At 56.0% G+C, this 27066-nt stretch overlaps 2 protein-coding genes across 2 annotated transcripts in view; both read left to right on the top strand.

The window, feature by feature from the left end:
* Nucleotides 1-7697: 7697 nt before the first annotated feature.
* On the top strand, nucleotides 7698-16301 carry LOC147092949 (uncharacterized). Its single transcript, XM_085975762.1, has 3 exons — nucleotides 7698-7820; nucleotides 13517-14053; nucleotides 15669-16301. Exons 1-3 carry the CDS (start codon nucleotides 7818-7820, stop codon nucleotides 16077-16079), a joined length of 951 nt encoding a protein of 316 aa, XP_085831888.1. The 5' UTR covers nucleotides 7698-7817; the 3' UTR covers nucleotides 16080-16301.
* A 3422-nt stretch (nucleotides 16302-19723) lies between these two features.
* Nucleotides 19724-27066, top strand: part of LOC147092948 (proton-coupled zinc antiporter SLC30A1-like) — a 73022-nt gene continuing 65679 nt past the window's right edge. Inside the window, exon 1 of the mRNA XM_085976273.1 lies at nucleotides 19724-20555. Coding sequence (XP_085832399.1) covers nucleotides 20096-20555 — 460 coding nt within the window. The 5' untranslated portion in view covers nucleotides 19724-20095. The remainder of the gene's footprint in view (nucleotides 20556-27066) is intronic.

The raw sequence follows: 27066 nt of genomic DNA, 5'->3' as shown, positions 1-27066 counted from the left end.
GGCCTCTCCCCTCCGGTCAATCCGCAGAGTGGGCGGAGCCTCTCCCCCTCCTGTCAATCCACAGAGTGGGCAGGGCCTCTCCCCTCCTGTCAATCCACAGAGTGGGCGGAGCCTCTCTCCCTCCTGTCAATCCATAGAGTGGGCGGAGCCTCCATCCCTTCTGTCAATCCATGGAGTGGGCGGGGCCTCATCCTCTTGTCAATCCATAGAGTGGGCGGGGCCTCATCCTCTTGTCAATCCATAGAAACATAGAAGATAGGAGCAGGAGTAGGCCATTTGGCCCCTCCAAATTCAGTACCCTGTCCCTGCCTTCTCCCCATATCCCTTGATCACTTTAGCCTTAAGAAATATATCCAACTCCTTCTTGAATATATTTAATGAATTGGCCTCCACTGCCTTCTGTGGTAGAGAATTCCACAGGTTCACCACTCTCTGGGTGAAGAAATTCCTCCTCATCTCTGTCCTAAATGGCTTACCCCTTATCCTTAGACTGTGACCCCTGGTTCTGGACTCCCCGGCCATCGGGAACATCCTTCCTGCATCTAGTCTGTCTAGTCCTGTTAGAATTTTATAAGTTTCAATGAAATCCCCTCTCATTCTTCTAAACTCTAGCGAATATAAGCCCAGTCGACCCAATCTCTCCTCATACGTCATTCCTGCCATCCCAGGTATCAGTCTGGTGAATCTTCGCTGCACTTCCTCCATGGCAAGAACATCCTTCCTCAGATAAGGCGACCAAAACTGCACACAATACTCAAGGTGTGGTCTCACCAAGGCCCTGTACAACTGCAGCAAGACATCCTTGTTGCTGTACTCAAACCCTCTCGCTACGAAGGCCAACATACCATTTGCCTTCTTAACCGCCTGCTGCACCTGCATGCTTACCTTCAGCGACTGGTGCACAAGGACACCCAGGTCTTGTTGCACTTCACCTTCTCCCAATCTATTGCCATTCAGATAATAATCTGCCTTCCTGTTTTTGCCACCAATGTGGATAACCTCGCATTTATCCACATTATACTGCATCTGCCAGGCTTCTGCCCAATCACCCAACCTGTCCAAATCATACTGGAGTTTCTCGGCATCCTCCTCACAGCACACACGCCCACCCAGCTTTGTGTCATCTGCAAACTTGGAGATATTACATCTAGTTCCCTCGTCTAGATCATCATTTATATATATTGTGAATAGTGGGCGGTGTCTCTCCCTCCTGTCAATCCATAGAGTGGGTGGGGCCTCTCCCTCTTGTCAATCAATAGAGTGGGCGGGCCACCATCGGAGGGGCAGTACTGAGAGAAGCGCCGCAGTGTCGGAGGAGCAGTACTGAGGGAGCGCCGCAATGTCGGAGGGGCAGTACTGAGGGAGCGTCGCACTGTCTGAGGGAGCGCTGCACTGTCGGAGGGGCAGTACTGAGGGAGCACCGCACTGTGGGAGGGGCAGTACTGAGGGGGCGCCGCATTGTGGGAGGGGCAGTACTGAGGGAGCGCCGCACTGTCGGAGGGGCGGGACTGAGGGAGCACCGCACTGTCGAAGGAGCGGTGCTGAGGGAGCGCCACACTGTCGGAGGGGCAGTACTGAGGGAGCGCCACACTGTCAGAGGGGCAGTACCGAGGGAGCGCCGCACTGTCGGAGGGCCAGTACTGAGGAAATGCCACACTGTCGGAGGGACAGTACTGAGGGAGCGTCGCACTGTCAGAGGGGCAGTACTGAGGGAGCGCCACATTGTCGGAGGGGCAGTACTGAGGGAGCGCCGCACTGTCGGAGGGGCAGTACTGAGGGAGCTCCGCACTGGCGGAGAGGCAGTACTGAGGGAGCGCCGCACTGTCGGAGGGGCAGTACTGAGGGAGCGCCGCACTGCCGGAGGGGTAATACTGAGGGAGCGCCGCACTGTCGGAGGGGCAGTACTGAGGGGGCGCCGCACTGTCGGAGGGGCAATACTGAGGGAGCGCCGCACTGTCGGAGGGGCAGTACTGAGGGAGCGCTGCACTGTCAGAGGGGCAGTACTGAGGGAGCACCGCACTGTCGGAGGGGCAGTACTGAGGGAGCGCCGCACTGTCGGAGGGGCAGTACTGAGGGAACGCCGCACTGTCGGAGGGGCAGTACTGAGGGAGCACCGCACTGTCGGAGGGGCAGTACTGAGGGAGCGCCGCACTGTCGGAGGGGCAGTACTGAGGGAGCGCCGCACTGTCGGAGGGGTAGTACTGAGGGAGCGCCACACTGTCGGAGGGGCAGTACTGAGGGAGCGCCGCACTGTCGGAGGGGCAGTACTGAGGGAGCTCCGCACTGGCGGAGAGGCAGTACTGAGGGAACGCCGCACTGTCGGAGGGGCAGTACTGAGGGAGTGCTGCACTGTCGGAGGGGCAGTACTGAGGGAGTGCTGCACTGTCGGAGGGGCAGTACTGAGGGAGCTCCGCACTGGCGGAGAGGCAGTACTGAGGGAACGCCGCACTGTCGGAGGGGCAGTACTGAGGGAACGCCGCACTGTCGGAGGGGCAGTACTGAGGGAGTGCTGCACTGTCGGAGGGGCCATCTTTCGGAAGAGACATTAAACCGAGGCCCCGTCTGCTCTGTCGGGTGGACGTAAAAGATCCCATCCATGACCACTATTTCAAAGAAGAGCAGGGGGAGTTCTCCTCGGTGTCCTGGGGCCAATATTTATCCCTCAACCAACATCTACAAGATGCACTGCAGCAACTCGCCATAGCTCCTTCAACAGCACCTTCCAAACCCACGACCTCTACCACTTAGAAGGACAAGGGCAGCAGACGCATGGGAACATCACCACCTACAAGTTCCCCTCCAAGCCACACACCATCCTGACTTGGACCTGTATCGCCGTTCCTTCACTGTCGCTGGGCCAAAATCCTGGAACTCCCTTCCTAACAGCATTGTGGGTGTACCTACACCATATGGACTGCAGCGGTTCAAGAAGGCGGCTCACCACCATCTTCTCAAGGGCAATTAGGGATGGGCACTAAATGCAGGCCTAGCCAGCCAGCGACGCCCACATCCCATCAATGAATTTAAAAAAAAGATGATCTGGTCATTATCACATTGCTGTTTGTGGGAGCTTGCTGTGCGCAAATTGGCTGCTGCCTTTCCTACATTATAACAGTGACCACACTTCAAACAGTACTTCATTGGCTGTAAAGCGCTTTGGGACGTCCAGTGGTCGTGAATGGCGCTGTGTAAATGCGAGTCTTTCTTTCTTTCACCAGGCAGCTCCCTGGATTCACCGCATGCCGATCCAGGCCGACTTGAACAACCGACCACCAACCCCTCTCAAATCTAGAAAGACATTTTGGACTGTCGCCGAAGCCCTTCAGCGATCTCCAATCAGCCTCGATGACCGACGGTGAAATGCTTGGAAGAACTGAGACATACGGGATGGATTCCTTATAGAGGACCTGAAGGATCAAAGCTCCCTTGCAAACAGTGGACAACCATCGCCTCGGAACCGCCTCGGAACCGGTCATGGTCGATGCTGCCACCTTCTCCGTAGGTGGAAGATTAAAGCATCCCCATCATGTGACTGTGGAGCTCCTGAGCAGACCCTGGAGCACATCACTGGGCACTGCCCTCAGAGGAAATTCGCAGGCAGCCTACAAGATGTCCACGCTGTGACACTGGAAGCTTTGGGCTGGATATTCAACTTTGATATTGACATTTGATTCAATTAATTTAATTATTTAATCAGGGGTCACAGTCTAAGGATAAGGGGTAAGCCATTTAGGACAGCGATGAGGAGGAATTTCTTCACCCAGAGAGTGGTGAACCTGTGGAATTCTCTACCACAGAAGGCAGTGGAGGCCAATTCATTAAATATATTCAAGAAGGAGTTGGATATATTTCTTAATGCTAAAGGGGTCAAGGGATATGGGGAGAAAGCAGGGACAGGGTACTGAGTTTGGATGATCAGCCATGATCTCATTAAATGGCGGAGCAGGCTCGAGGGGCCGAATGGCCTACCCCTGCTCCTATCTTCTATGTTTCTGTGTTTCTGTGTATTTACTTCACTGTTACCATACAAAAGAAGAGGGAGAAGAATTGCGGAAGTGTAACTAGGTTTACCAGAATGATACCCGGACGTCAAGGGTTATGTTACGAGGAGAGATTACACCAACTAGGGTTGTGTTCCCAGGAATTTAGAAGATTAAGGGGTGATCTGATCGAAGTTTTCAAGATATTAAGGGGAACTGATAGGGTAGATAGAGAGGAACTATTTCCGCTGGTTGGGAAGCCTAGGACGAGGGGACACAGTGTAACAGACACAGTACTGCACTGGAGTGCCGGCCTCGGTAATGTGCTCAAGTCTCTGCGGTGAGGCTTGAACCTATGAGCTACTGCCCAGCCTAGGCTGAAATCCGTACCTATTTAAGTGAGGATATCAAGGGCCTTCCCCTGTTGGCCCATTGGGTAGAGATGGCACCTGCTGTAGCACTAAGTTGCACGGAAGCACACGGGGTCCTCGCCTGGGACCTAACCAGCTGGGGCAGCAGTAGGGACACAACCGTTGGGGCTCGATGTCTCTGGGGTTGGAAGGTGTAAGATTAGGATCACAGGCTCACACACAGATTACCCAACAGGGCTTTAGAAGTTGTAAGGCTTTTATTAAAGAGCTACAGTTTTAAAGCATAATCAGGTATTACATATGGTTTAAGCTGAGTATAATAGACATACAACCCGTGACAGTGGGAGCGACCTACGACTCCCGAATCGGAATGCCACGACCGGACGGATGGGGAAGGCAGTATGGTGGTCTCAGTCTGCTGCAGTGGTCACTTCCGTTGGGTCATCTCTCAAGCTGTTGGAGGTATGAGGCCGTCAGCCACCTCAGAGGCTAAACTTGACCAAGGTGTTAGGCCGTAGCCACCTCGGGGAAGCCTTTGCCCCTAGCTGCCTGATTTCCCCTCTCGGTCGCCCATATTTATAGTTATTTCAGTGGGCTGGTAATCAGCTGGTGTCAATCATTTGATCCCCATCCTATTGTCCAATTGTGAAGCGGGAAGGCATCCCTCGCCGTCCCTTTCTGAGTGACTGACAAGGCCTCCCTCTTATCTTTCTGTGGAAGGTTTTGTTATGTTTCTTGATATTCGACCTTGCTGGCATTTCTGCTCTCTGTTCCCGGCTGCATGCTGTCAATCTCTGTTCTAAGAATTAAAACCTGTCTTTGAATCTAACAGCTATTTCTTACAAAGGGGAGAAATCAGCCAGGGCTCCTGGCTCCCAAACACTATCCAGTTTAATTCTTGGGATTTATTACCACCTCTCATTGTGCTGAGTGGCTTCCCAGGCAACCGCAGGTACAGCAAGCAATTAGCACGTTGGCCTTTAAGAACAGAAGAAATAAGAGCAGGAATAGGCCACTTGGCCCCTCGAGCCTGCTCCACCATTCAATAAGATCATGGCTGATCTTGGGCTCAAAGCTACTTCCCCGCCCACTCCCCATAACCCTTCACTCCTTTATCTTGCAAAAATCTGTCTATCTCCACCTTAAATGTATTTAATGACCCAGCCTCCACGGCTCTCTGGGGCAGAGAATTCCACAGATTTACGACCCTCTGAGAGAAGAAATTCCTCCTCATCTCAGTTCTAAATGGGCGACCCTTTATTCTGAAACTGTGCCCCCCGAGTTCTAGATTCCCCCACGAGGGGAAACATCCTCTCTGCATCTACCTTGTCGAGCCCCCTCAGTATCTTATATGTTTCAATAAGATCACCTCTCATTCTTCTAAACTCCAATGAGTATAGGCCCAACCTGCTCAACCTTTCTTCATAAGTCAACCCCTTCATCTCTGGAATCAACCGTGTGAATCGTCTCTGAACTGCCTCCAACGCAAGTATATCCTTCCTTAAATAAGGAGACCAAAACTGTACGCAGTACTCCAGGCGTGGTCTCACCAACACCCTGTACAGTTGTAGCAGGACTTCCCTACTTTTATACTCCAACCCCCTTGCAATAAAGGCCAACATTCCATTTGCCTTTTTGATTACTTGCTGCACCTGCATGCTAACTTTTTGTGTTTCATGCACAAGGACCCCCAGGTCCCTCTGAAGTGTAGCATTTTGTAATCTCTCTTCATTTAAATAATAATTTGCTTTTTTATTTTTCCTGCCAGGGGGTTGGAGTATAAGAGTAAGGAAGTTGTGCTACAATTGTACAGGGCTCTGGTGAGACCACGCCTGGAGTACTGTGCACAGTTTTGGTCTCCTTATCTAAGGAGGGATATACTTGCCTTGGAGGTGATGCAACGAAGGTTCACTAGATTGATTCCTGGGATGAGGGCTGTCCTATGAGGAGAGATTGAGTAGATTGGGCCGATACTCTGTGGAGTTTAGACGAGTGAGAGGTGATCTCATTGAAACATAGAAGATTCTGAGGGGGATTGACAGGGTAGATGCTGAGAGGTTGTTTCCCCCTGGCTGGGGAGTCTAGAACTCGGGGTCACAGTCTCAGGATAAGGGGTCGGCCATTTAGGACTGAGATGAGGAGGAATTTCTTCACTCAGAGGGCGGTGAATCTTTGGAATTCTCTGCCCCAGAGGGCTGTGGAGGCTCAGTCGTTGAGTATATTCAAGGCTGAGATCGATAGATTTTTGGACTCTAGGGGAATCGAGGGATATGGGGATCGGGCGGGAAAGTGGAGATGAGGTCGATGATCAGCCATGATCTCATTGAATGGCGGAGCAGGCTCGAGGGGCCGAATGGCCGACTCCTGCTCCTACTTCTTATGTTTAGAGGTGACTGGAGTCACATTTTGGTCCAGACCGTTTAAGGGTGGCAGGTTTCTTTCCCATTAGTGAACCAGTTGGGTTTTTACAATAATCACAGCTTCACGGTCACTTTTACTGATCCCTACTTTTTATTTCCAGATTTATTTTTAAATGCATTCAAATTCTCAAATTGCCCATGGCGGGATTTGATCTCTCCTTCTCTGGATTAGTAGTCCAGGCCTCTGGCTTACTGGTAACCAAACAACTATACTGCCATACCCAGAATAGTCCAGTTGGAAAAACCTCTGCATGTAGATGGCAAGTGAGGACATGGTCAGCTCAGCTGTGAGACCCCACACCAACTCCCGCCCACCCCCCCCCCCCCCCACAATTCCACAGTCCAGGGAATGCTGACACTCAACTGACACATGAAGGTGACCACTCGGACAGAGTACAGTGGGGGCTGGGGATGCCGAGAAAACCCAGCTCTCTGCCCCTGCCTCAACCCATAAGAATATAAGAAATAGGAGCAGGAGTAGGCCATTCGGCCCTTTGACCCCCTAGGTGGGGGGTGGGGGGGGGGGAGGGCGAGACCCACAGAGGGATTTCAACACAAGGATGAGAATTTTAAATCTGAGGCATCGGTGGAGACTGGGAGCCAATGTAGGGTCAGCGAGCACAGGGGGTGATGGGTGAACGGGACTCAGTGCGAGTTAGGACACAGCGCAGCAGAGTTTTGGACGAGCTCGCTCGGGTTTGTGGAAGGTGGAAGCTGGCCAGGAGAGTGTTGGAGTAGCCAAGTCCAGAGGTAACAAAGGCAAGGGATGAGCTCTGGCTGTGTCCAGAGTGGGTTAAGCTTCTGCCCAAACTCAACTCAGCATTGTGGCCACGTCAAAGGGATGTGGAACATTAGGAGGTGATGTCACACAATGGTTTCCATTGCGACTCTGACTGCATAAGAATGTTTGAATATATACAGGGCAACAAAAACACACGCCGTTTGTAAAAAAACAGCACAAAATAAGAAAAAAACGAGTGCAGGGAGCAGCCCTGTGATGGAAGCACACGGGAACCTTTCCAATCTGGTACTGTCCATTTGAGAGAATGGTAAAACCCTCTTTTATTTCGAACTGAGCTCGGGCAAGAATGGTCACGAAGGAAGGTGGCGGGGGGGGGGGGGGGAAAGGGTGGAGACTTACCAAATGTCAAGATTTTAGAATGAATTCACCATATTTGATCTTACGGTGACAGATGAGAGACTGAATGCGAATCTGAAGTCACTGGGGGGTTAGCGGGGGATTTCGGTGTTTGAAGTATTGGAGTGGGTTGCAGGTTGGCCGGGGGGGAGGGGGGGGGTCCCTGCAGTTCTAACCAGGACAGATAATAGTGATAAAGTTAATCGAATTCGTTAAGGCGAAAGGGTTCTAAAGTGTGCGGGTTGGGTGGTGGGAGTGGTGGGGGGGGGGGGGAGGGTTCGGTGGGTGGGGATAACATTGGCTGATCAGGACCAGAGTGGCCACTGCTGGGAAGTGTGTGTGAGGGCAGGATGCTGCCTGTGAAGCCTACTGCTGCCGAATGGCCGTTCGAGAAAGAGAGGGAGAGGTACAGGGCAGCTACCTGTGAAGCTACTACCCCAGCCTTCAGGAGAGGAGGAGGAGGGGCTTCGAAGGACCACAACAAGTGAGCTTGAACATGGGGCGATAGTTGGAAAACATGCGTGCGATTGTATTGGGGCTGATCTTCTTCATCTCTGGCAGTCCCTAGGGACCAAGGATAACTTGCTTCCACACTAAAAATGAGTTCTCAGGTGACTGATGAGTCCAATGCGGGACCTACAGTCTCTGTCACAGGTGGGGTAGACGGTGGTTGAAGGGGCGGGTGGGTGGGGTGCTTGGGTTGACGTGCGCTCCTTGCGCTGCCTGCGCTTGGCTTCCGCTTGCACCCGGCGAAGAGACTCGAGGTGTTCAGCGCCTTCCCGGATGCTTCTCCTCCAACTTTGTGCGGTCTTGGGCCAGGGATTCCCAGGTGTCGGTGGGGATGTTGCACTTTTTCAAAGAGGCTTTGAGGGTGTCCTTGAAGTGTTTCCTCTGCCCACCTGGGGCTCTCTTGCTGTGTCGGAGCTCCGAGTAGAGCGCTTGCTTTGGGAGTCTCGTATCGGGCATGCGGACGATGTGACCCGTCCATCGGAGCTGATCGAGCGCGGTCAAAGCTTCGATGCTGGGGATGTTGGCCTGAGCAAGAAGACTGACGTTGGTGCGCCTACCCTGCCAATGGATTTGCAGGATCTTGCAGAGGCAGCGTTGGTGGTACCTCTCCAGTGCTTTGAGGTGCCTGCTGTACATGGTCCATGTCTCTGAAGCATACAACAGGGCGGGTATCACTACTGCTCTGTAGACCATGAGCTTGATGCCAGGTTTGAGGTCCTGGTCTTCAAACACTCTCTTCCTCAGGCGACCGAAGTGTGGCGGGGAGAGGTGGGGTGGAAATTAGATTAGCAATAAACACAGGGTGTCACATGTGGGAGGGCGAAGGCTGCGGGTAACGAGTTTAATATGGTCATGAATCTTACCATTCATGTAGAAATGACTCATGAGATAACACTGGGCGGCCTGCTGGTGGCGCCGTCCAAGGAAAGTATAAATACTCGGGCGTGGGCCCAGCTTGCTCAGGACGTTTATTGTAACCAGGAACTAGTGATGTAACTAGAACTCATGGTTGTGAAACAGTTGATTAAAGCCTTGTTTTATACTCCAACCAACTGCTTAGTAGTTTTCTTACATCAGATATTATTTACCAAATTCCTTCATCGCCCTCCGATGCAAATGGGCCGTCCCGTGAACCCCAGCCTGCTCTCGAAGGTTCTGATTCGACCCAGCGAAAGGCGGCTGGACATTGTGTCGGGCGTGCGCTCCTGCCTCCCTCGCCCTCCTCCTCCCCCCCACCCGCCCCCCCCGCCTCTCAGGCCCCGCGCATTGCCGCTCTTCCCGCGAGGGCATGGGTGAGGCAAGGGCTGAGCGGGGGGCAGTCTCGGCGGGAAGGCCTCTGCCGCGAGTTTCGTCGGAACGGCGGGACTGAAAATCCGCGCCAGGGTTTGACGTTCTCGGTTGTCAGCGGCTGCGCTCCTGAGGGCTGCCTTTGTGTTGTCTGGCGGTTCGCCTTCTGCTTGCCAGTGAACTTTTTTTTACGACTTATCATATTCCCCTTCATGCCAGTTCCCCAGGGCTCTCCTCCCACTGAGTGCCGTCTCCCAGCTCCCCAGGGGGACACACACCTCTCAGCCGTCCTGCTCCCTGGCCCGGACTGGAGCTGTGCACGGCAGAGGTTCGCCTGCAACATCTGGGATCGGGAGTCAGCACAGGGGGACTCCAGATCCAAGGTGCTGATCTCGGTCTTGACATGAATCTTGTCATTTATGTGGAAATGACTTATGTAATAATACTGGGCGGCCTGCTGGTGGCGCTGTCCAGGGAGAGTATAAATACTCGGGCATGGGTCCAGCTTGCTCAGGACATTCTTTAACAGGAACTAGTGAAGGACACAACTAGACCTCCATGTTGAAAAACAGTTGATTAAAGCCTTGTTTAACATTCAGACCAAGTGCCTAGTAGTTTTCTTACGTCAGGTCTCACTGCTCAGCAAGGCTTGCCCGAAGAGAGGGAGGGAAAAGTGAAGGGGAGAAGGCTCGATAGAAGACCACTCATTAGCCAGGAGGCCAGGAACAAGTAGGGTGATTGAGGCCTGGGGCAGACTCACTCATTGTCGCTGATAAATGGGGAATGTTGTACCAGGGGGAAAACTGAAAGAGGGGAGGGAAAATAATGAAAATTGGGAAGAAAACAAAAATGACTGACGTAAGAGAACTACTAGGCACTTGGTCTGAGTATTAAACAAAGCTTTAATCAACTGTTTCACAACATGGAGATCTAGTTGTCCTTCACTAGTTCCTGTTTACAAAATGTCCTCAGCAAGCTGGGCCCATGCCCGAGTATTTACACTCTCCCTGGACAGCGCCACCAGCAGGCCGCCCAGTATTATTTCATAAGTCATTTCTACATGAATGGCAAGATTCATGTCAATGACCTTATCTCATTTGGACACTGGCAAAGCCACATTTACAGCCCTTCTCCAGAACTGGTGACTCACCTCCTGACTCCCCAGAGCACAAGTCAGGAGTGTGATGGAATACTCTCCACTTGCCTGGATGAGTGCTGCTCCCAACAACACTCAAGAAGCTCGACACCATCCAGGACAAAGCAGCCCCGCTTGCTCGGCACCCCGTCCGCCACCTTACACATCCACTCCCTCCACCACCGGCGCACCGTGGCTGCAGTCTGTACCATCTACAAGATGCACTGCAGCAACTCGCCAAGGCTTCTTCGGCAGCACCTCCCAAACCCGCAACCTCTTCCACCTCGAAGGACAAGGGCAGCAGGCGCATGGGAACACCTCCAAGTTCCCCTCCAAGTCACACACACCATCCTGACTTGGAAATATATCGACCGATCCTTCATCGTCGCTGGGTCAAAATCCTGGAACTCCCTCCCTAACAGCACTGTGGGAGCACCTTCACCACACGGACTGCAGCCGTTCAAGAAGGAGGCTCACCACCACCTTCTCAAGGGCAACTAGGGATGGGCAATAAATGCCGGCAGTGCCAGCGACGCCTATAATTCCAAGAATGAATAGTTAAATAACACAGTGTGAACTAGAAGCCAGACTGAGTTGGGATGCTAGACTAGTGAACCATTGAGATTTTTTAACAAGCTAGCAGTTTTATGGTAAAAATTTGGTATTTGGTTTAACACACCACAGGACATGTGAATAACAACAACACCTTGTATTTATATAGCGCCTTTAACATAGTAAAACGTCCCAAGGCCCTTCACAGGAGTGTAAATCAGGCACAATCAGACCCCGAGCCACATCAGGAGATATTAGGACAGGCGACCAAAAGCTGGGTCAAAGAGGTCGGTTTTAAGGAGCGTCTTAAAGGAGGAGAGAGAGGCGGAGAGGTTTAGGGAGGGAATTCCAGAGCTCGGGGCCCAGGCGGCTGAAGGCACGGCCGCCAATGGTGGAGCGATGGAAATCGGGGGATGCGCAAGAGGCCAGAATTGGAGGAGCGCAGAGATCTCGGAGGGTTGTAGGGGCTGGAGGAGGTTACAGAGATAGGGAGGGTTGTAGGGGCTGGAGGAGGTTACAGAGATAGGGAGGGTTGTAGGGCTGGAGGAGGTTACAGAGATAGGGAGAGTTGTAGGGGCTGGAGGAGGTTACAGAGATAGGGAGGGTTGTAGGGCTGGAGGAGGTTACAGAGATAGGGAGGGTTGTAGGGCTGGAGGAGGTTACAGAGATAGGGAGGGTTGTAGGGCTGGAGGAGGTTACAGAGATAGGGAGGGTTGTAGGGGCTGGAGGAGGTTACAGAGATAGGGAGGGGTGTAGGGGCTGGAGGAGGTTACAGAGATAGGGAGAGTTGTAGGGGCTGGAGGAGGTTACAGAGATAGGGAGGGTTGTAGGGGCGGGAGGAGGTTACAGAGATAGGGAGGGTTGTAGGGCTGGAGGAGGTTACAGAGATAGGGAGGGTTGTAGGGCTGGAGGAGGTTACAGAGATAGGGAGGGTGGTAGGGCTGGAGGAGGTTACAGTGATAGGGAGGGTTGTAGGGGCTGGAGGAGGTTACAAAGATAGGGAGGGTTGTAGGGGCTGGAGGAGGTTACAGGGATAGGGAGGGTTGTAGGGGCTGAAGGAGCTTACAGAGATAGGGAGGGTTGTAGGGCTGGAGGAGGTTACAGAGATAGGGAGGGTTGTAGGGGCTGGAGGGGGTTACAGAGATAGGGAGGGTTGTAGGGGCTGGAGGAGGTTACAGAGATAGGGAGGGTTGTAGGGGCTGGAGGAGGTTACAGAGATAGGGAGGGTTGTAGGGCTGGAGGAGGTTACAGAGATAGGGAGGGTTGTAGGGGCTGGAGGGGGTTACAGAGATAGGGAGGGTTGTAGGGGCTGGAGGAGGTTACAGAGATAGGGAGGGTTGTAGGGGCTGGAGGAGGTTACAGAGATAGGGAGGGTTGTAGGGCTGGAGGAGGTTACAGAGATAGGGAGGGTGGTAGGGCTGGAGGAGGTTACAGTGATAGGGAGGGTTGTAGGGGCTGGAGGGGGTTACAGGGATAGGGAGGGTTGTAGGGGCTGGAGGAGGTTACAGAGATAGGGAGGGTTGTAGGGGCTGGAGGAGGTTACAGAGATAGGGAGGGTTGTAGGGCTGGAGGAGGTTACAGAGATAGGGAGGGTTGTAGGGGCTGGAGGGGGTTACAGAGATAGGGAGGGTTGTAGGAGCTGGAGGAGGTTACAGAGATGGGGAGGGTTGTAGGGGCTGGAGGAGGTTACAGAGGTAGGGAGGGTTGTAGGGCTGGAGGAGGTTACTGAGATAGGGAGGGTTGTAGGGGCTGGAGGAGGTTACAGAGATAGGGAGGGTTGTAGGGGCTGGAGGAGGTTACAGAGATAGGGAGGGTTGTAAGGGCTGGAGGAGGCTACAGAGATAGGGAGGGTTGTAGGGGCTGGAGGAGGTTACAGAGATAGGGAGGGTTGTAGGGGCTGGAGGAGGTTACAGAGATAGGGAGGGTTGTAGGGCTGGAGGAGGTTACAGGGATAGGGAGAGGGGCGAGGAGTCCATGGAGGGATTTGAACACCAGGATGAGAATTTTAAAATCGAGGCATTGCCAGACTGGGAGCCAATGTAGGTCAGTGAGCACAGAAGGTGATGGGCGAACGGGATGAGGTCTGCATCTCCACATCTGTATCTTATCTTTGTGTCTTCCAGGTGTTTAGAAACAAGATAAGCTCCGAGTCCTTCAGCTCCCTGGACGTCCAAGAAGGTTTCCAGTTCCCGCCGAACGAGGGGTCAGCCTGTCTCCTGCGCCCGAACGCCAGCCTCTTACACCACGGTTTGGCGCCGGCCGACCGTGCTTCCTGCCTGCTGGCCAGCCAGCCCTGCGGCCGCCCGCGCCCCATGCCCAGGCCTCAGCTGGCGGGCGGGTACGCCGCACCCGACATCATCACCATCGAGCACAACTACTGCAGCCGGCGGGCGGCCAAGCGGGCTGGTGTGGGGGGCGGCGGTGGCGCCGGCAGGGGAGGGACCGCCCGGCGGGTGCTGAGTGCCCACCGCTGGAGCTGCGGGGCCGCCGCCCTCCGCTCCACCCGCCAGCACACCCGGACCCGGGCGCAGGCCAGGATCGAGGTGGACGAGGCGGTGGACCTGGTGGTGGGCATCCAGCAGGTGGGCGGGCACCCCGCGGGCAAGCGGGAGGTGACCGCCGAACCCAGCGAGCACCTCCAGACGTCACAGCATCGTAAGGTGGGTACCAGGCGCCTCGCCCTCTCCTAGCGCCCTTCACGATGTCCCGGACATGCTTTGCTGGCCAGTCACTCCTGTGATGTTAGGGAAACGCGGCAGTCCGAATTGCGCACAGCAAGATCCCAAAAGCAGCGACGAGGTAAATGATCGCATCATCGGTGACGTAAGAAAACTACTAGGCACTTGGTCGAAGCGTTAAAGAAAGCTTTAATCAACTGTTTTACAACATGGAGGTCTAGTTGTGTCCTTCACTAGTTCCTGTTAAAAATGTCCTGCGCAAGCTGGGCCCGTGCCCGAGTATTTATACTCTCCCTGGACAGCGCCACCCGCAGGCCGCTCAGTATTATTTCATATAAGTCTATCTTTCATGAATGACTGATTCATGTCAGTCGGCGCTTTTTTTTAAAGTGGTGTCGGGTGAGGGTTAAATGTTGGCCCCAGGGCACCGGGGAGAACGCCCCCCTGCTCTTCCTCACAATAGTGGCCGTGGGATCCTTTACGTCCGCCCGAGAGGGCAGACGGGGCATTGGTTTAACGTCTCATCCAAAAGATGACACCTCCGACAGTCCAGTGCTCCCTCAGTACTGCCCCTCCGAAAGTGCGGCGCTCCCTCAGTACTGCCCCTCCGAAAGTGCGGCGCTCCCTCAGTACCGCCCCTCCGACAGTGCTGCCCTCCCTCAGTACTGCCCCTCCGACAGTGCGGCACTCCCTCAGTACTGCCCCTCCGACAGTGCGGCACTCCCTCAGTACCACCCCTCCGACAGTGCGGCGACCCTCAGTACTGCCCCTCCGACAGTGCGGCGCTCCCTCAGTACTGCCCCTCCGACAGTGCGGCGCTCCCTCAGTATTGCCCCTCCGACAGTGCAGCGCTCCCTCAGTACTGCCCCTCCGACAGTGCGGCGTTCCCTCAGTACTGCCCCTCCGACAGTGCGGCGCTCCCTCAGTACTGCCCCTCCGACAGTGCGGCGCTCCCTCAGTACTGCCCTTCCGACAGTGCGGCGCTCCCTCAGTACTGCCCCTCCGACAGTGCGGCGCTCCCTCAGTACTGCCCCTTCGACAGTGCGGTGCTCCCTTAGTACTACCCCTCCGACAGTGCGGCACTCCCTCAGTATTGCCCCTCCAACAGTGCAGCGCTCCCTCTGTACTGCCCCTCTGACAGTGCGGCGCTCCCTCAGTACTGCCCCTCCGACAGTGCGGCGCTCCCTCAGTACTGCCCCTCCGACAGTGCGGCGCTCCCTCAGTACTGCCCCTCCGACAGTGCGGCGCTCCCTCAGTACTGCCCCTCCGACAGTGCGGCGCTCCCTCAGTACTGCCCCTCCGACAGTGCGGCGCTCCCTCAGTACTGCCCCTCCGACAGTGCGGCGCTCCCTCAGTACTGCCCCTCCGACAGTGCGGCGCTCCCTCAGCACTGGCGCTGGGAGTGTCGGGCCTGGATTGTGGGGCTGAAGTCTCTGGAGTGGGGGCTCGAACCCACGACCTTCTGACTCAGAGGCGAGAGAGACAATGCCCAGTGAGCCACGACTGGCACTATTGGAAGGGCTGTTACGTCACAGGGATTTGGGATGGATGAAAACTTGGCTCTCAAAGACAATGAATCTCATTAATTCCTTTGAAGGAGAAAGAAGGTCTTGCCTGTAACGGCTCTGGGCCGAGCAGCGACCAGGCCGAAAGTCTGGGCAGGACCGAGCCCAGGAGCGAGCGTAAGCTCGAAGCCGACGACCAGCCCCTGAAAATCCACCGGCTCACCCCGGAGGAGTACAAGAGGGTCTTCAGCGCGGTGGTGGGCAAGGCCCTGACCAACACGGCCTCCCGGCCCACTCGCAAGTGCAGCCTGGAGCTGGCCAGGAAGATCAAGGAGCAGCTGTACAACGCAGTCAACCGGCCCGCCTTCAAGGAGATGGTCCACACCGACGGGCGGGTGGAGTTCATCGAGCGCTACAGCACGTCGAGCAGGAAGCGGGTCCCGCCCCATTTCGAGCTGGACACCACGGGGGAGCCGGACTCCGAAGACAAGGGCTCCGAGTGAACTGAGTTTGCCAGAAAGAGCGTCTGAAGCTGAAGTCACTGTCGTTTGCATCCTTCCCTCCGCCGCTCTCCCCTTTCCTTCCCTTCCTCATCGCCGCTCCCTACCCCGGCCCTCTGCCCACACCTCACAAGCACCAAATGCAATTATTTTTTATTGCATTTGATGATCGAGTGTTTATTAATTAAATAAAACTGAAATAAAGAAGGTTTTACATTTTTCCTACACGGTTTTCCATTTCTGATTCCGTAGGGGGAAGGTTAAGTTCACAGCTCGCATTGTCTATAACATAATACAGGAAACTCTTTTATCCGGCACCGACGGGACCTGCGTGTTGCCGGTTGATCAAAAAGTCCGGATTACAGAGAGGTATACTTCTAGGGTACAAGAGCCCCATACACAGCCACAGATCCAGGCGTCCCTGTTGCATGGCAACAGGTACAGGAACCCCGGTTACACGGCCACAGATCCAGGAACCCCGGTTACATGGCCACTAATATGAAGTAAAACTTACCTGAACCTACTCCTGAATTTTGCCGGTTAAGAGAGGTTTCCGGTTATTTTAGGTGCCGATAAAAAGAGAGTTTCCTGTATGTTGATATGTCACAGATCCGGCGTCACATCGGGTACATAGAAACATAGAAAAATAGGAGCAGGAATAGGCCATTCGGCCATTCGAGCCTGCTCCGCCATTCAATATGATCATGGTTGATCCTCTATCTCAATACCATATTCCTGCTCTCTCCCCATACAGCAGGTACAGCAGTGTAGTGATGCTGTTACTGGACCAGTAATCCAGAGGCCTGGACTAATGATCCGGAGAAGCGAGTTCAAATCCTACCACGGCAGCTGGGGAATTTAAATTCAGTTCATTAAATAAATCTGGAATGAAAAACCTAGTGTCGGTAATGGTGACCATGGAACTACCGGATTGTCGTAAAAACCCATTTGGTTCTCGAATGTCCTTTTGGGGTGGGAAATCTACAGTCCTTACACCGGTCTGGCTGATATGTGGCTCCAGACCCACAGCAATGTGGTTTGACTCTGGAATTGCCTCGCAAGCCACGCAGTTGTAACAAAGGGCAATTAGGGATGGGCAATAAATGCTGGCACTGCCAGCGATGCCTGCACCCATGAACAAATAAAAAAAAACACTCCGTGCGTGACACGTGAGATGTCACACTTGGTTGCGGTTGCAAATCAGACCATGCTGCGTTCTTCAGAGCTGCAATACTGAAACTGACAAGTATGTTTCCAGTCTCGGCAGTTTCCGAACCTATTTCTACAAGCCCCAGGGGGAATTGCCCCCACTATCTGTGCCGGTTGTCCAGAGGTTTCTAAACCAGCAGGGCAGTTCCTGCCTCTCCTCATACAGGGCGATTCATTCATCATTACCTTTCGCAACAAATTTTTATCAACAACAACTTGTGTTTATACAGCGCCCTTTAACGTCGTAAAACGTCCCAGGGCGCTTCACAGGAACGTAAATCAGACAAAATTTGACCCCAAGCCACATAAGGAGATATTGGGACAGGTGACCAAAAGCTCGGTCAAAGAGGTCGGTGACGTAAGAAAACTACTAGGCACTTGGTCTGAGTATTAAACAAAGCTTTAATCAACTGTTTTTCAACATGGAGATCTAGTTGTGTCCTTCACTAGTTCCTGTTAAAGAATGTCCTGAGCAAGCTGGGCCCGTGCCCGAGTATTTATACTCTCCCTGGACAGCGCCACCAGCAGGCCGCCCAGTATCATTTCATAAGTCATTTCCACATGGATGACAAGATTCATGTCAATAGGTTTTAAGGAGCATCTTAAAGGAGGAGAGAGAGGCGGAGAGGTTTAGGGAGGGAATTCCAGAGCTTGGGGCCCAGGCAGCTGAAGGCACGGCCGCCAATGGTGGAGCGATGGAAATCGGGGGATGCGCAAAAGGCCAGAATTGGAGGAACCCATTGCTATGGGTGTTCCTAATCATAGACTGGAAGAATTGAGACTGGCTACATAAACTTTTCTTTGTTTGACACCCAGGGAACAAATGGTATTAAAGCGAGCTCCCGCTCACCCCCACAAACAGATTAGTGGCAAACCAGAGGCAGCGCCTGCTGACAGGGGCCGATTGGGCACCGAGAGCCTGATGCAGTTTTCACCCAAAGAGCCAATGAAGTACTTTTTCGAAGTGCAGTCACTGTTGTAATGTAGGAAATGCCCCTCTGACAGTGCGGTGCTCCCTCAGTACTGCCCCTCCGACAGTGCGGCGCTCCCTCAGTACTGCCCCTCCGACAGTGCGGCGCTCCCTCAGTACTGCCCTTCCGATAGTGCGGCGCTCCCTCAGTACTGCCCCTCCAACAGTGCAGCGCTCCCTCAGTACTGCCCCTCCGACAGTGCGGCGCTCCCTCAGTACTGCCCCTCCGACAGTGCGGCACTCCCTCAGTACTGCCCATCCGACAGTGCGGCGCTCCCTCAGTACTGCCCCTCCGACAGTGCGGTGCTCCCTCAATACTGCCGCTCCGACAGTGCGGCGCTCCCTCAGTACTGCCCCTCCGACAGTGCAGCGCTCCCTCAGTACTGCCCCTCCGACAGTGCGGCGCTCCCTCAGTATTGCCCCTCCGACAGTGCGGCGCTCCCTCAGTACTGTCCCTCCGACAGTGCGGCGCTCTCTCAGGACCGCCCCTCTGACAGTGCGGCGCTCCCTCAGTATTGCCCCTCCGACAGTGCAGTGCTCCCTCAGTACTGCCCCTCCGACAGTGCAGCGCTCCCTCAGTACTGCCTCTCCAACAGAGCGGTGCTCCCTCAGTACTGCCCCTCCGACAGTGCGGCGCTCCCTCAGTACTCCCTCTCCGACAGTGCGGCGCTCCCTCAGTACTCCCTCTCCAACAGTGCGATGTTCCTCAGTACTGTCCCTCTGACAGTGTGGCGCTCCCTCAGTAATGCCCCTCCGACAGTGCGGTTCCTACCTCAGTACTGCCCCTCCAACGGTGCGGTTCTCCCTCAGTACTGCCCCTTCGACAGTGCGCTGCTCCCTCAGTACTGCCCCTCCGACAGTGCGGCGCTCCCTCAGTACCGCCCCTCCGACAGTGCGGCGCTCCCTCAGTACTGCCCCTCCGACAGTGCGGCGCTCCCTCAGTACTGCCCCTCCGACAGTGCTGTGCTCCCTCAGTACCGCTCCTCTGACAGTGCGGCGCTCCCTCAGTACTGCCCCTCCGACAGTGCGGCGCTCCCTCAGTACTGCCCCTCCGACAGTGCGGCGCTCCCTCAGTACTGCCCCTCCGACAGTGCGGCGCTCCCTCAGTACTGCCCCTCCGACAGCGCGGCGCTCCCTCAGTACTGACCCTCCGACAGTGCGGCGCTCCCTCGGTACCGCCCCTCCGACAGTGCGGCGCTCCCTCAGTACTGCCCCTCCGACAGTGCGGCGCTCCCTCAGTGCTGCCCCTCCGACAGTGCGGCGCTCCCTCAGTACCACCCCTCCGACAGTCTCTTCCTCTCATTTAGTGAAACTGCAGTGCACCCACTCAGAGGCCAATATATCTTTCCTGAGGCACGGTGCCCAGAACTGAACGCAGTCACTCTGGATGGGGGGTCTGAGCAATACCTTCTGCGCACAGGACGAGGCGGGCACAGCAATAAGGGGCAGCCCTGGGGTGGGGGGAACACGAGTGGGAGCAAAGTGGAAATAGTTGAGACTTAGCCATCCCTGCCTGGCTCGGAGGCAAAACAACAGGCGATGCCCCTTTAAGAGCGAGTGCTGCAACTGTGAATGCAACGTCAACGGAGCGAAGGGATGGGGATTGCAATGGTGGAGAGGTGAATGAACTCTTTGTTCTGCAAGCGTCTGACTCAGTCACTTCCTAGGGCTTGTTTTTGCTTCTTTGGCACAAGTTTGTTTGTTGTCTGGATCTTGGCGATGGCCAGGGATCCGTGTGGAAGAGAGCCTCGTGTGCACCCAACACCGAGTGCAGAAGTTTTTCTGAGAGGAACAAAGCAAAAGTTGGGAGAATGCAGAAACATTGCAGGTGGTGCATGCGATGGGCAGGAGGTGGAGATTGCAGCTGGTCTTGGTGCTGACTCTGGCTGCCTTCCTGCTGGAGCTGACTGTGGGCGAGATGTCGAACTCCTTGACCTCGCTGTCCCATTCCTTCCACACGCTCTCCGCCGCGCTGGCTCTCGCCTCCCACCTCCTGGCCACCCTCCCGCTGGCCCCCAGCCGCCCGGCCGGCAACACCTTCGGCTGGCTGAGGCTCGGGCTCTTAGGAGCACTGGCGGAGGGCGTGCTGCTGACCGGCCTGTGCCTGGCCGCCCTGCTGAGAGTCGGGGCAAGGATGCTGCAGCCTCAGCCCCTCCGCCAGCCCCGGCTCCTGCTCGGGGTCGGGGTCTCGGGGCTCCTCCACAACCTGGCCAGCCTCTACCTGCTCAGGAGGCAACCTGGTCACAGCAGCACCCAAGGGTGGCACCCGGGAATCGTAGCCTGCAAGCATGAAAACCAAGGTAAGGCTTTCCAATTCATTCTGGGTTTATGAAGTGTGAAGGGAAAAGTGAAGCACAGAAGTGAAAGCGAAAGAATGGCAGAAACAGAAATGAGAGATGAGACGGGCGCCTCGGTTTAGCGTCTCATCCGAAAGATGGCACCTCTGACAGTGCGGCACTCCCTCAGTACTGCCCATCCAACAGTGCGGTGCTCCCTCAGTACTGCACCTCCGACAGTGAGGCGCTCTTTTGGTACTGCCCCTCCGGCAGTGCAGCGCTCCCTCAGTACTGCCCCTCCAATAGTGCGGCGCTCCCTCGGTACAGCCCCTCTGACAGTGCGGCGCTCCCTCAGTACCGCCCCTCCGACATTGCGGTGCTCCCTCAGTACAGCCCCTCCGACGGTGCGGCGCTCCCTCAGTACTGCCCCTCCGACAGTGCGGCGCTCCCTCAGTACTGCCTCTCAGACAGTGCGGCGCTCCCTCAGTAATGCCCGTCCGACACTGCAGCGCTCCCTCAGTACTGCCCCTCCGACAGTGCACTGCTCCCTCAGTACTGCCCCTCCGATAGTGCGGCGCTCCCTCGGTACAGCCCCTCTGACAGTGCGGCGCTCTCTCAGTACTGCCTCTCTGACAGTGTGGCGCTCCCTCAGTATTGCCCCTCCGACAGTGCGGCGCGCTCTCAGTACCGCCCCCATACAGTGCGGCGCTCCCTCAGTACTGCCCCTCCGACAGTGCGGCGCTCCCTCAGTACTGCCCCTCCGATAGTGCGGCGCTCCCTCAGTACAGCACCTCCGACAGTGCGGCGCTCCCTCAGTACTGCCCCTCCGACAGTGCGGCGCTCCCTCAGTACTGCCCATCCGACAGTGCGGCACTCCCTCAGTACTGCCCCTCCGACAGAGCAGCGCACCCCCAGTACTGCCCCTCCGACAGTGCGGCACTCCCTCAGTACTGCCCCTCCGACAGTGCGGCGTTCCTTGAGTACTGCCCCTCCGACAGTGCGGCGCTCCCTCGGTACTGCCCCTCCGACAGTGCGGTGCTCTCTCAGTACTGCCCCGCCGACAGTGCGGTGCACCCTCAGTACCGCCCCTTCAACAGTGCGGCACTCCCTCAGTACCGCCCCTCCGATAGTGCGGTGCTCCCTCAGTACCGCCCCTCCGACAGTGCGGCACTCCCTCAGTACTGCCCCTCTGACAGTGCGGCGCTCCCTCAGTACTGCCCCTCTGACAGTGCGGCACTCCCTCAGTACTCCCTCTCTGGCAGTGCGGCGCTCCCTCAGTACTGCCCCTCCGACAGTGCTGCTCTCCCTCAGTACTGCCCCTCCGACAGTGCGGCGCTCCCTCAGTACTGCCCCTCCGACAGTGCGGCGCTCCTTGAGTACTGCCCCTCCGACAGTGCAGCGTTCCCTCAGTAGAGCCCCTCTGACAGTGCGGCGCTCCCTCAGTACTCCCTCTCCGGCAGTGCTGCTCTCCCTCAGTACTGCCCCTCCGACAGTGCGGCGCTCCCTCAGTACTGCCCCTCCAACAGTGCAGCGCTCCTTGAGTACTGCCTCTCCAACAGTGCGGCGCTCCCTCAGTACTGGCCCTCCGACAGTGCGGCGTTCCTTGAGTACTGCCCCTCCGACAGTGCGGCGCTCCCTTGGTACTGCCCCTCCGACAGTGCGGTGCTCTCTCAGTACTGCCCCGCCGACAGTGCGGTGCACCCTCAGTACCGCCCCTTCAACAGTGCGGCACTCCCTCAGTACCGCCCCTCCGATAGTGCGGTGCTCCCTCAGTACCGCCCCTCCGACAGTGCGGCACTCCCTCAGTACTGCCCCTCTGACAGTGCGGCGCTCCCTCAGTACTGCCCCTCTGACAGTGCGGCACTCCCTCAGTACTCCCTCTCTGGCAGTGCGGCGCTCCCTCAGTACTGCCCCTCCGACAGTGCTGCTCTCCCTCAGTACTGCCCCTCCGACAGTGCGGCGCTCCCTCAGTACTGCCCCTCCGACAGTGCGGCGCTCCTTGAGTACTGCCCCTCCGACAGTGCAGCGTTCCCTCAGTAGAGCCCCTCTGACAGTGCGGCGCTCCCTCAGTACTCCCTCTCCGGCAGTGCGGCGCTCCCTCAGTACTGCCCCTCCGACAGTGCTGCTCTCCCTCAGTACTGCCCCTCCGACAGTGCGGCGCTCCCTCAGTACTGCCCCTCCAACAGTGCAGCGCTCCTTGAGTACTGCCTCTCCAACAGTGCGGCGCTCCCTCAGTACTGGCCCTCCACAGTGCGGCGCTCCCTCAGTACTGGCCCTCCACAGTGCGGCGCTCCCTCAGCACTGCCCCTCCGACAGTGCGGCGCTCCCTCAGTACTGCCTCTCCAACAGTGCGGCGCTCCCTCAGTACTGGCCCTCCACAGTGCGGCGCTCCCTCAGCACTGCCCCTCCGACGGTGCGGCACTCCCTCAGTACTACCCCTCCGACTGTGCGCTGATCCCTCAGTACTGCCCCTCCGACAGTGCAGCACTCCCTCAGTACTGCTCCTTCGACAGTGCGCCGATCCCTCAGTACTGCCCCTCCGACTGCAGCGCACCCTTAGTACTGCCCCTCCGACAGTGAGGCGCGCTTTCTGTACTGCCGCTCCAACAGTGCGGCGCTCCCTCAGTACTGCCCCTCCCACAGTGCGGCGCTCCCTTAGTACCGCCGCTCCAACAGTGCGGCGCTCCCTCAGTACCGCCCCTCCGACAGTGCGGCGCTCCCTTAGTACCGCCGCTCCAACAGTGCGGCGCTCCCTCAGTACTGCCCCTCCCACAGTGCGGCGCTCCCTCAGTACTCCCTCTCCGGCAGCGCGGCGCTCCCTCAGTACCGCCCCTCCGACAGTGCGGCGCCCCCTCAGTACCGCCCCTCCGACAGTGCGACGCTCCCTCAGTACTCCCTCTCCGGCAGTACGGCGCTCCCTCAGTACTGCCCCTCCGACAGTGCGGCGCCCCCTCAGTACCGCCCCTCCGACAGTGCGGCGCTCCCTTAGTACTCCCTCTCCGGCAGTACGGCGCTCCCTCAGTACTGCCCCTCCGACAGTGCGGCGCCCCCTCAGTACCGCCCCTCCGACAGTGCGGCGCCCCCTCAGTACCGCCCCTCCGACAGTGCGACGCTCCCTCAGTACTGCCCCTCCGACAGTGCGACGCTCCCTCAGTACTGCCCCTCCGACAGTGCGGCGCTCCCTTAGTACTCCCTCTCCGGCAGTACGGCGCTCCCTCAGTACCGCCCCTCCGGCAGTGCGGCGCTCCCTCAGTACCGCCCCTCCGACAGTGCGGCGCCCCCTCAGTACCGCCCCTCCGGCAGTGCGGAGCTCCCTCAGTACTGCCCCTCCGACAGTGCGGCGCTCCCTCAGTACCGCCCCTCCGGCAGTGCGGCGCTCCCTCAGTACCGCCCCTCCGACAGTGCGACGCTCCCTCAGTACTCCCTCTCCGGCAGTGCGGCGCTCCCTCAGTACCGCCCCTCCGACAGTGCGGCGCTCCCTCAGTACCGCCCCTCCGACAGTGCGGCGCTCCCTCAGTACCGCCCCTCCGACAGTGCGACGCTCCCTCAGTACTCCCTCTCCGGCAGTACGGCGCTCCCTCAGTATTGCCCCGAGGCCACATTTCCCTGCAACAATTGTCTTGCTTTCTCCCTATAACACCCATGATCATAACCAGAGTTTACATCTCTGTCTGACAACAGCTGCAGCTATTACCATTGTAAAACTGAGGGAGAGCCGCACTGTCGGAGAGGCTCCTCATCCTCCAGTACCCGTCCAACTAACTAACTCCCTTTTAAAATTATTGGTGAAATCAACTTCCACTACCTCTTCAGGTCATTTCAGCCAATGAGCAATGAACATGCCCAATCTGTCCCAGAAATGCACTGGCTGCTACACTGGGAGCCAGTGGCTCCCTGGTGTGTCGGACACCCGTCTGAAACAGGCCTCGCGACTAACAACGGTACTTCATGACAAAAAGCAAAATACTGCGGATGCTGGAAATCTGAAATAAAAACAGCAAATGCTGGAAACACTCAGCCGGTCAGGCAGCACCTGCGGAGAGAGAAACAGAGTTAGCGTTTCAGGTCGGTGACCCTTCGTCAGAACTGGAAAAAGCTGGAGATGGAACAGGTTTTTAAGCAAGTGTAGGGGCCGGGAGAGGGGGGAGGGGAGGAAAGAACAAAAGGGGAAGGTCTGTGATAGGATGGAAGGCAGACTAGACTGTGCATTGTGTAGTTAGCAGATTGGAAGGGTCCTGCCCTGGGAGTGTATGCTAGGCCGATGTAGCAGAGCCTGGTCTCCAATCGTCTTGGATCCCCTTGCCATTGGACCAAGACCTTGCTCTGTCAAGCCCGTGTGGTAGCTGGTGTGCAACAGCCACCCCACGTTAAAAGAACTCACGCTCAGGCATCTTCCACCCTTTAAAATGAAGTTCGGGACCTGGAACGTCAGGGCCCTCATGGACAACCCCAACAGCGACAGACCGGAACGCCGTACTGCTACAGAGACTGTAGGTCCCGCATTGGACTCATCAGTCACCTGCGAACTCATTTTTAGTGTGGAAGCAAGTCCTCCTCGGTTCCGAGGGACTGTCTAAGAGAGAAGAGAGGGAAGGCAGGAGAGATTAAGAGACAAAAGGGACGATGGTACAAGGCAAAAGGAGATGGTAATGGGACAAGTTAAGAAACAAAAGATGACTCGAGATGAAGTGTAAATGGCGATGGCAGAATGATCGACAGCTGCCAAGTGAGAGAGAGAAAATAAAATGGAAAAAAAAAGATGGGGCAGAGGTTATGATCTGAAATTGTTGCACGGTACTTCATTGGCTGTAAAGCGCTTTGGGCTGTCCTGGGGTTGTGAGAGGCGCTATATGAATGCAAGTTCTTTCTTTAACTGCAATGGCTGTTATTAAGTCGACAAAGAGGCCGATCGCGGCGTCCCCACTGCTGGTTCCCAGTAGAGACCGCCGAACCCACCCAGCACAAACCGGGGAACCGTACCTGGGATCTTTCTGCTTTCGGTGGCTCAGCCATCCACCGGCTCAGTCGGGGGGGCTGGCGAGTCCCCTTTACGGGAAACTTGTGCTTTAAGATGAGGCCTTGGTGAGACCACACCTGGAGTACTGTGTGCAGTTTTGGTCTCCTTACCGAAGAAAGGATATACTTGCCATAGAGGGAGTGCAGCGAAGGTTCACCAGACTGGTTCCTGGGATGGCAGGACTGTCGTATGAGGAGAGATTGGGTCGACTAGGCCTTGAGTTTCGAAGAATGAGAGGGGGTCTCATTGAAACATTTAAAGTTCTGACCGGGCTAGACAGACTGGATGCAGAGAGGTTGTTTCCCCTGGCTGGGGGGTCTAGAACCAGGGGTCACAGTCTCAGGATAAGGCCATTTAGGACTGAGATGAGGAGGAATTTCTTCACTCAGAGGGTGGTGAATCTTTGGAATTCTCTGCCCCAGAGGGCTGTAGATGCTCAGTCATTAGATTTTTGGACTCTAGGGGAATCGAGGGATATGGGGATCAGGCAGGAAAGTGGAGTTGAGGTCAAAGATCAGCCATGATCTTATTGAATGGTGGAGCAGGCTCGAGGGGCCAAATGCCCGACTCCTGCTCCTAATTCTTATGTTCTTATTAGGATGTGTTACTGAGATGGCAGCAGCTCAACAACAACCTGCATTTATATAGCGCCTTTAACATAGTAAAACGTCCCAATGCGCTTCACAGGAGCGTAAATCAGACACAATTTGACCCCGAGCCACATCAGGAGATATTAGGGACGGGCGACCAAAAGCTGGGTCAAAGAGGTCGGTTTTAAGGAGGGTCTTAAAGGAGGAGAGAGAGGCGGAGAGGTTTAGGGAGGGAATTCCAGAGCTTAGGGCCCAGGCAGCTGAAGGCACGGCCACCAATGGTGGAGCGATGGAAATCGGGGGATGCGCAAGAGGCCAGAATTGGAGTTTAAAGGACGATGGATGCGGACACTGGGATCCTGTTAACATTGAAGAGGCTCAGCGCATGGTTACGGGTGAGAGGATATCCAAAGCACACCAGCAGCGGAACAATCGCCGACTCTGACGCAGAAAATGACCAGGAGGAAATTACAGTCGGATTAAATACCTCACTGAGCTATTGTGCTGAATGAAAAGCCCTTTCATGTTCCTGGCAAGTGAGCTGCAGGCCAGCTGAATGGAATGAGGGACTCTGGAATGTCCGGAGTGGAGCGAGGGAGAAGTTCAAATTAAAACTTGACGTGCAGCAGATCAGACGTACAATACCAGAGTGGGCAGGAGCCGACACTGAGACACACACGGGTCGTACAATGCCAGGCAGGAGTGAAACTGAGTCAGCTCCTGTGCATGTACAGTGCGCAGCGGGTAAAAGGAATCGATTCACTCTCGTCTGGTACTGTACGGCCCGTGTGTGTCTCAGTGTCAGCTCCTGCGAGGGGTATTTGTAATAAGGTGGACGAATTGGCTGCGCAAATAGAGGTAAACGAATATGATTTGGTTGGGATTACGGAAACGTGGCTCAAGGATGGCCAAGACTGGGAACTCAACA

Source organism: Somniosus microcephalus, unplaced genomic scaffold (genome assembly GCF_052327205.1).
Source record: "Somniosus microcephalus isolate GS21.2 unplaced genomic scaffold, FLI_Smic_1.0 unresolved_chr2, whole genome shotgun sequence".
Classification (NCBI taxonomy): Eukaryota; Metazoa; Chordata; class Chondrichthyes; order Squaliformes; family Somniosidae; genus Somniosus; species Somniosus microcephalus.
The sequence above is the reverse complement of the archived record's forward strand: the minus strand, read 5'-3'. Positions and strand labels throughout refer to the sequence as shown.

Excerpts from the sequence above, each read along its gene's own strand:
- LOC147092949 (XM_085975762.1), top strand. Across the intron at positions 14,054-15,668 it reads AGACGTCACAGCATCGTAAG|GAGAAAGAAGGTCTTGCCTG; the intron begins GTGGGTACCAGG and ends ATTCCTTTGAAG.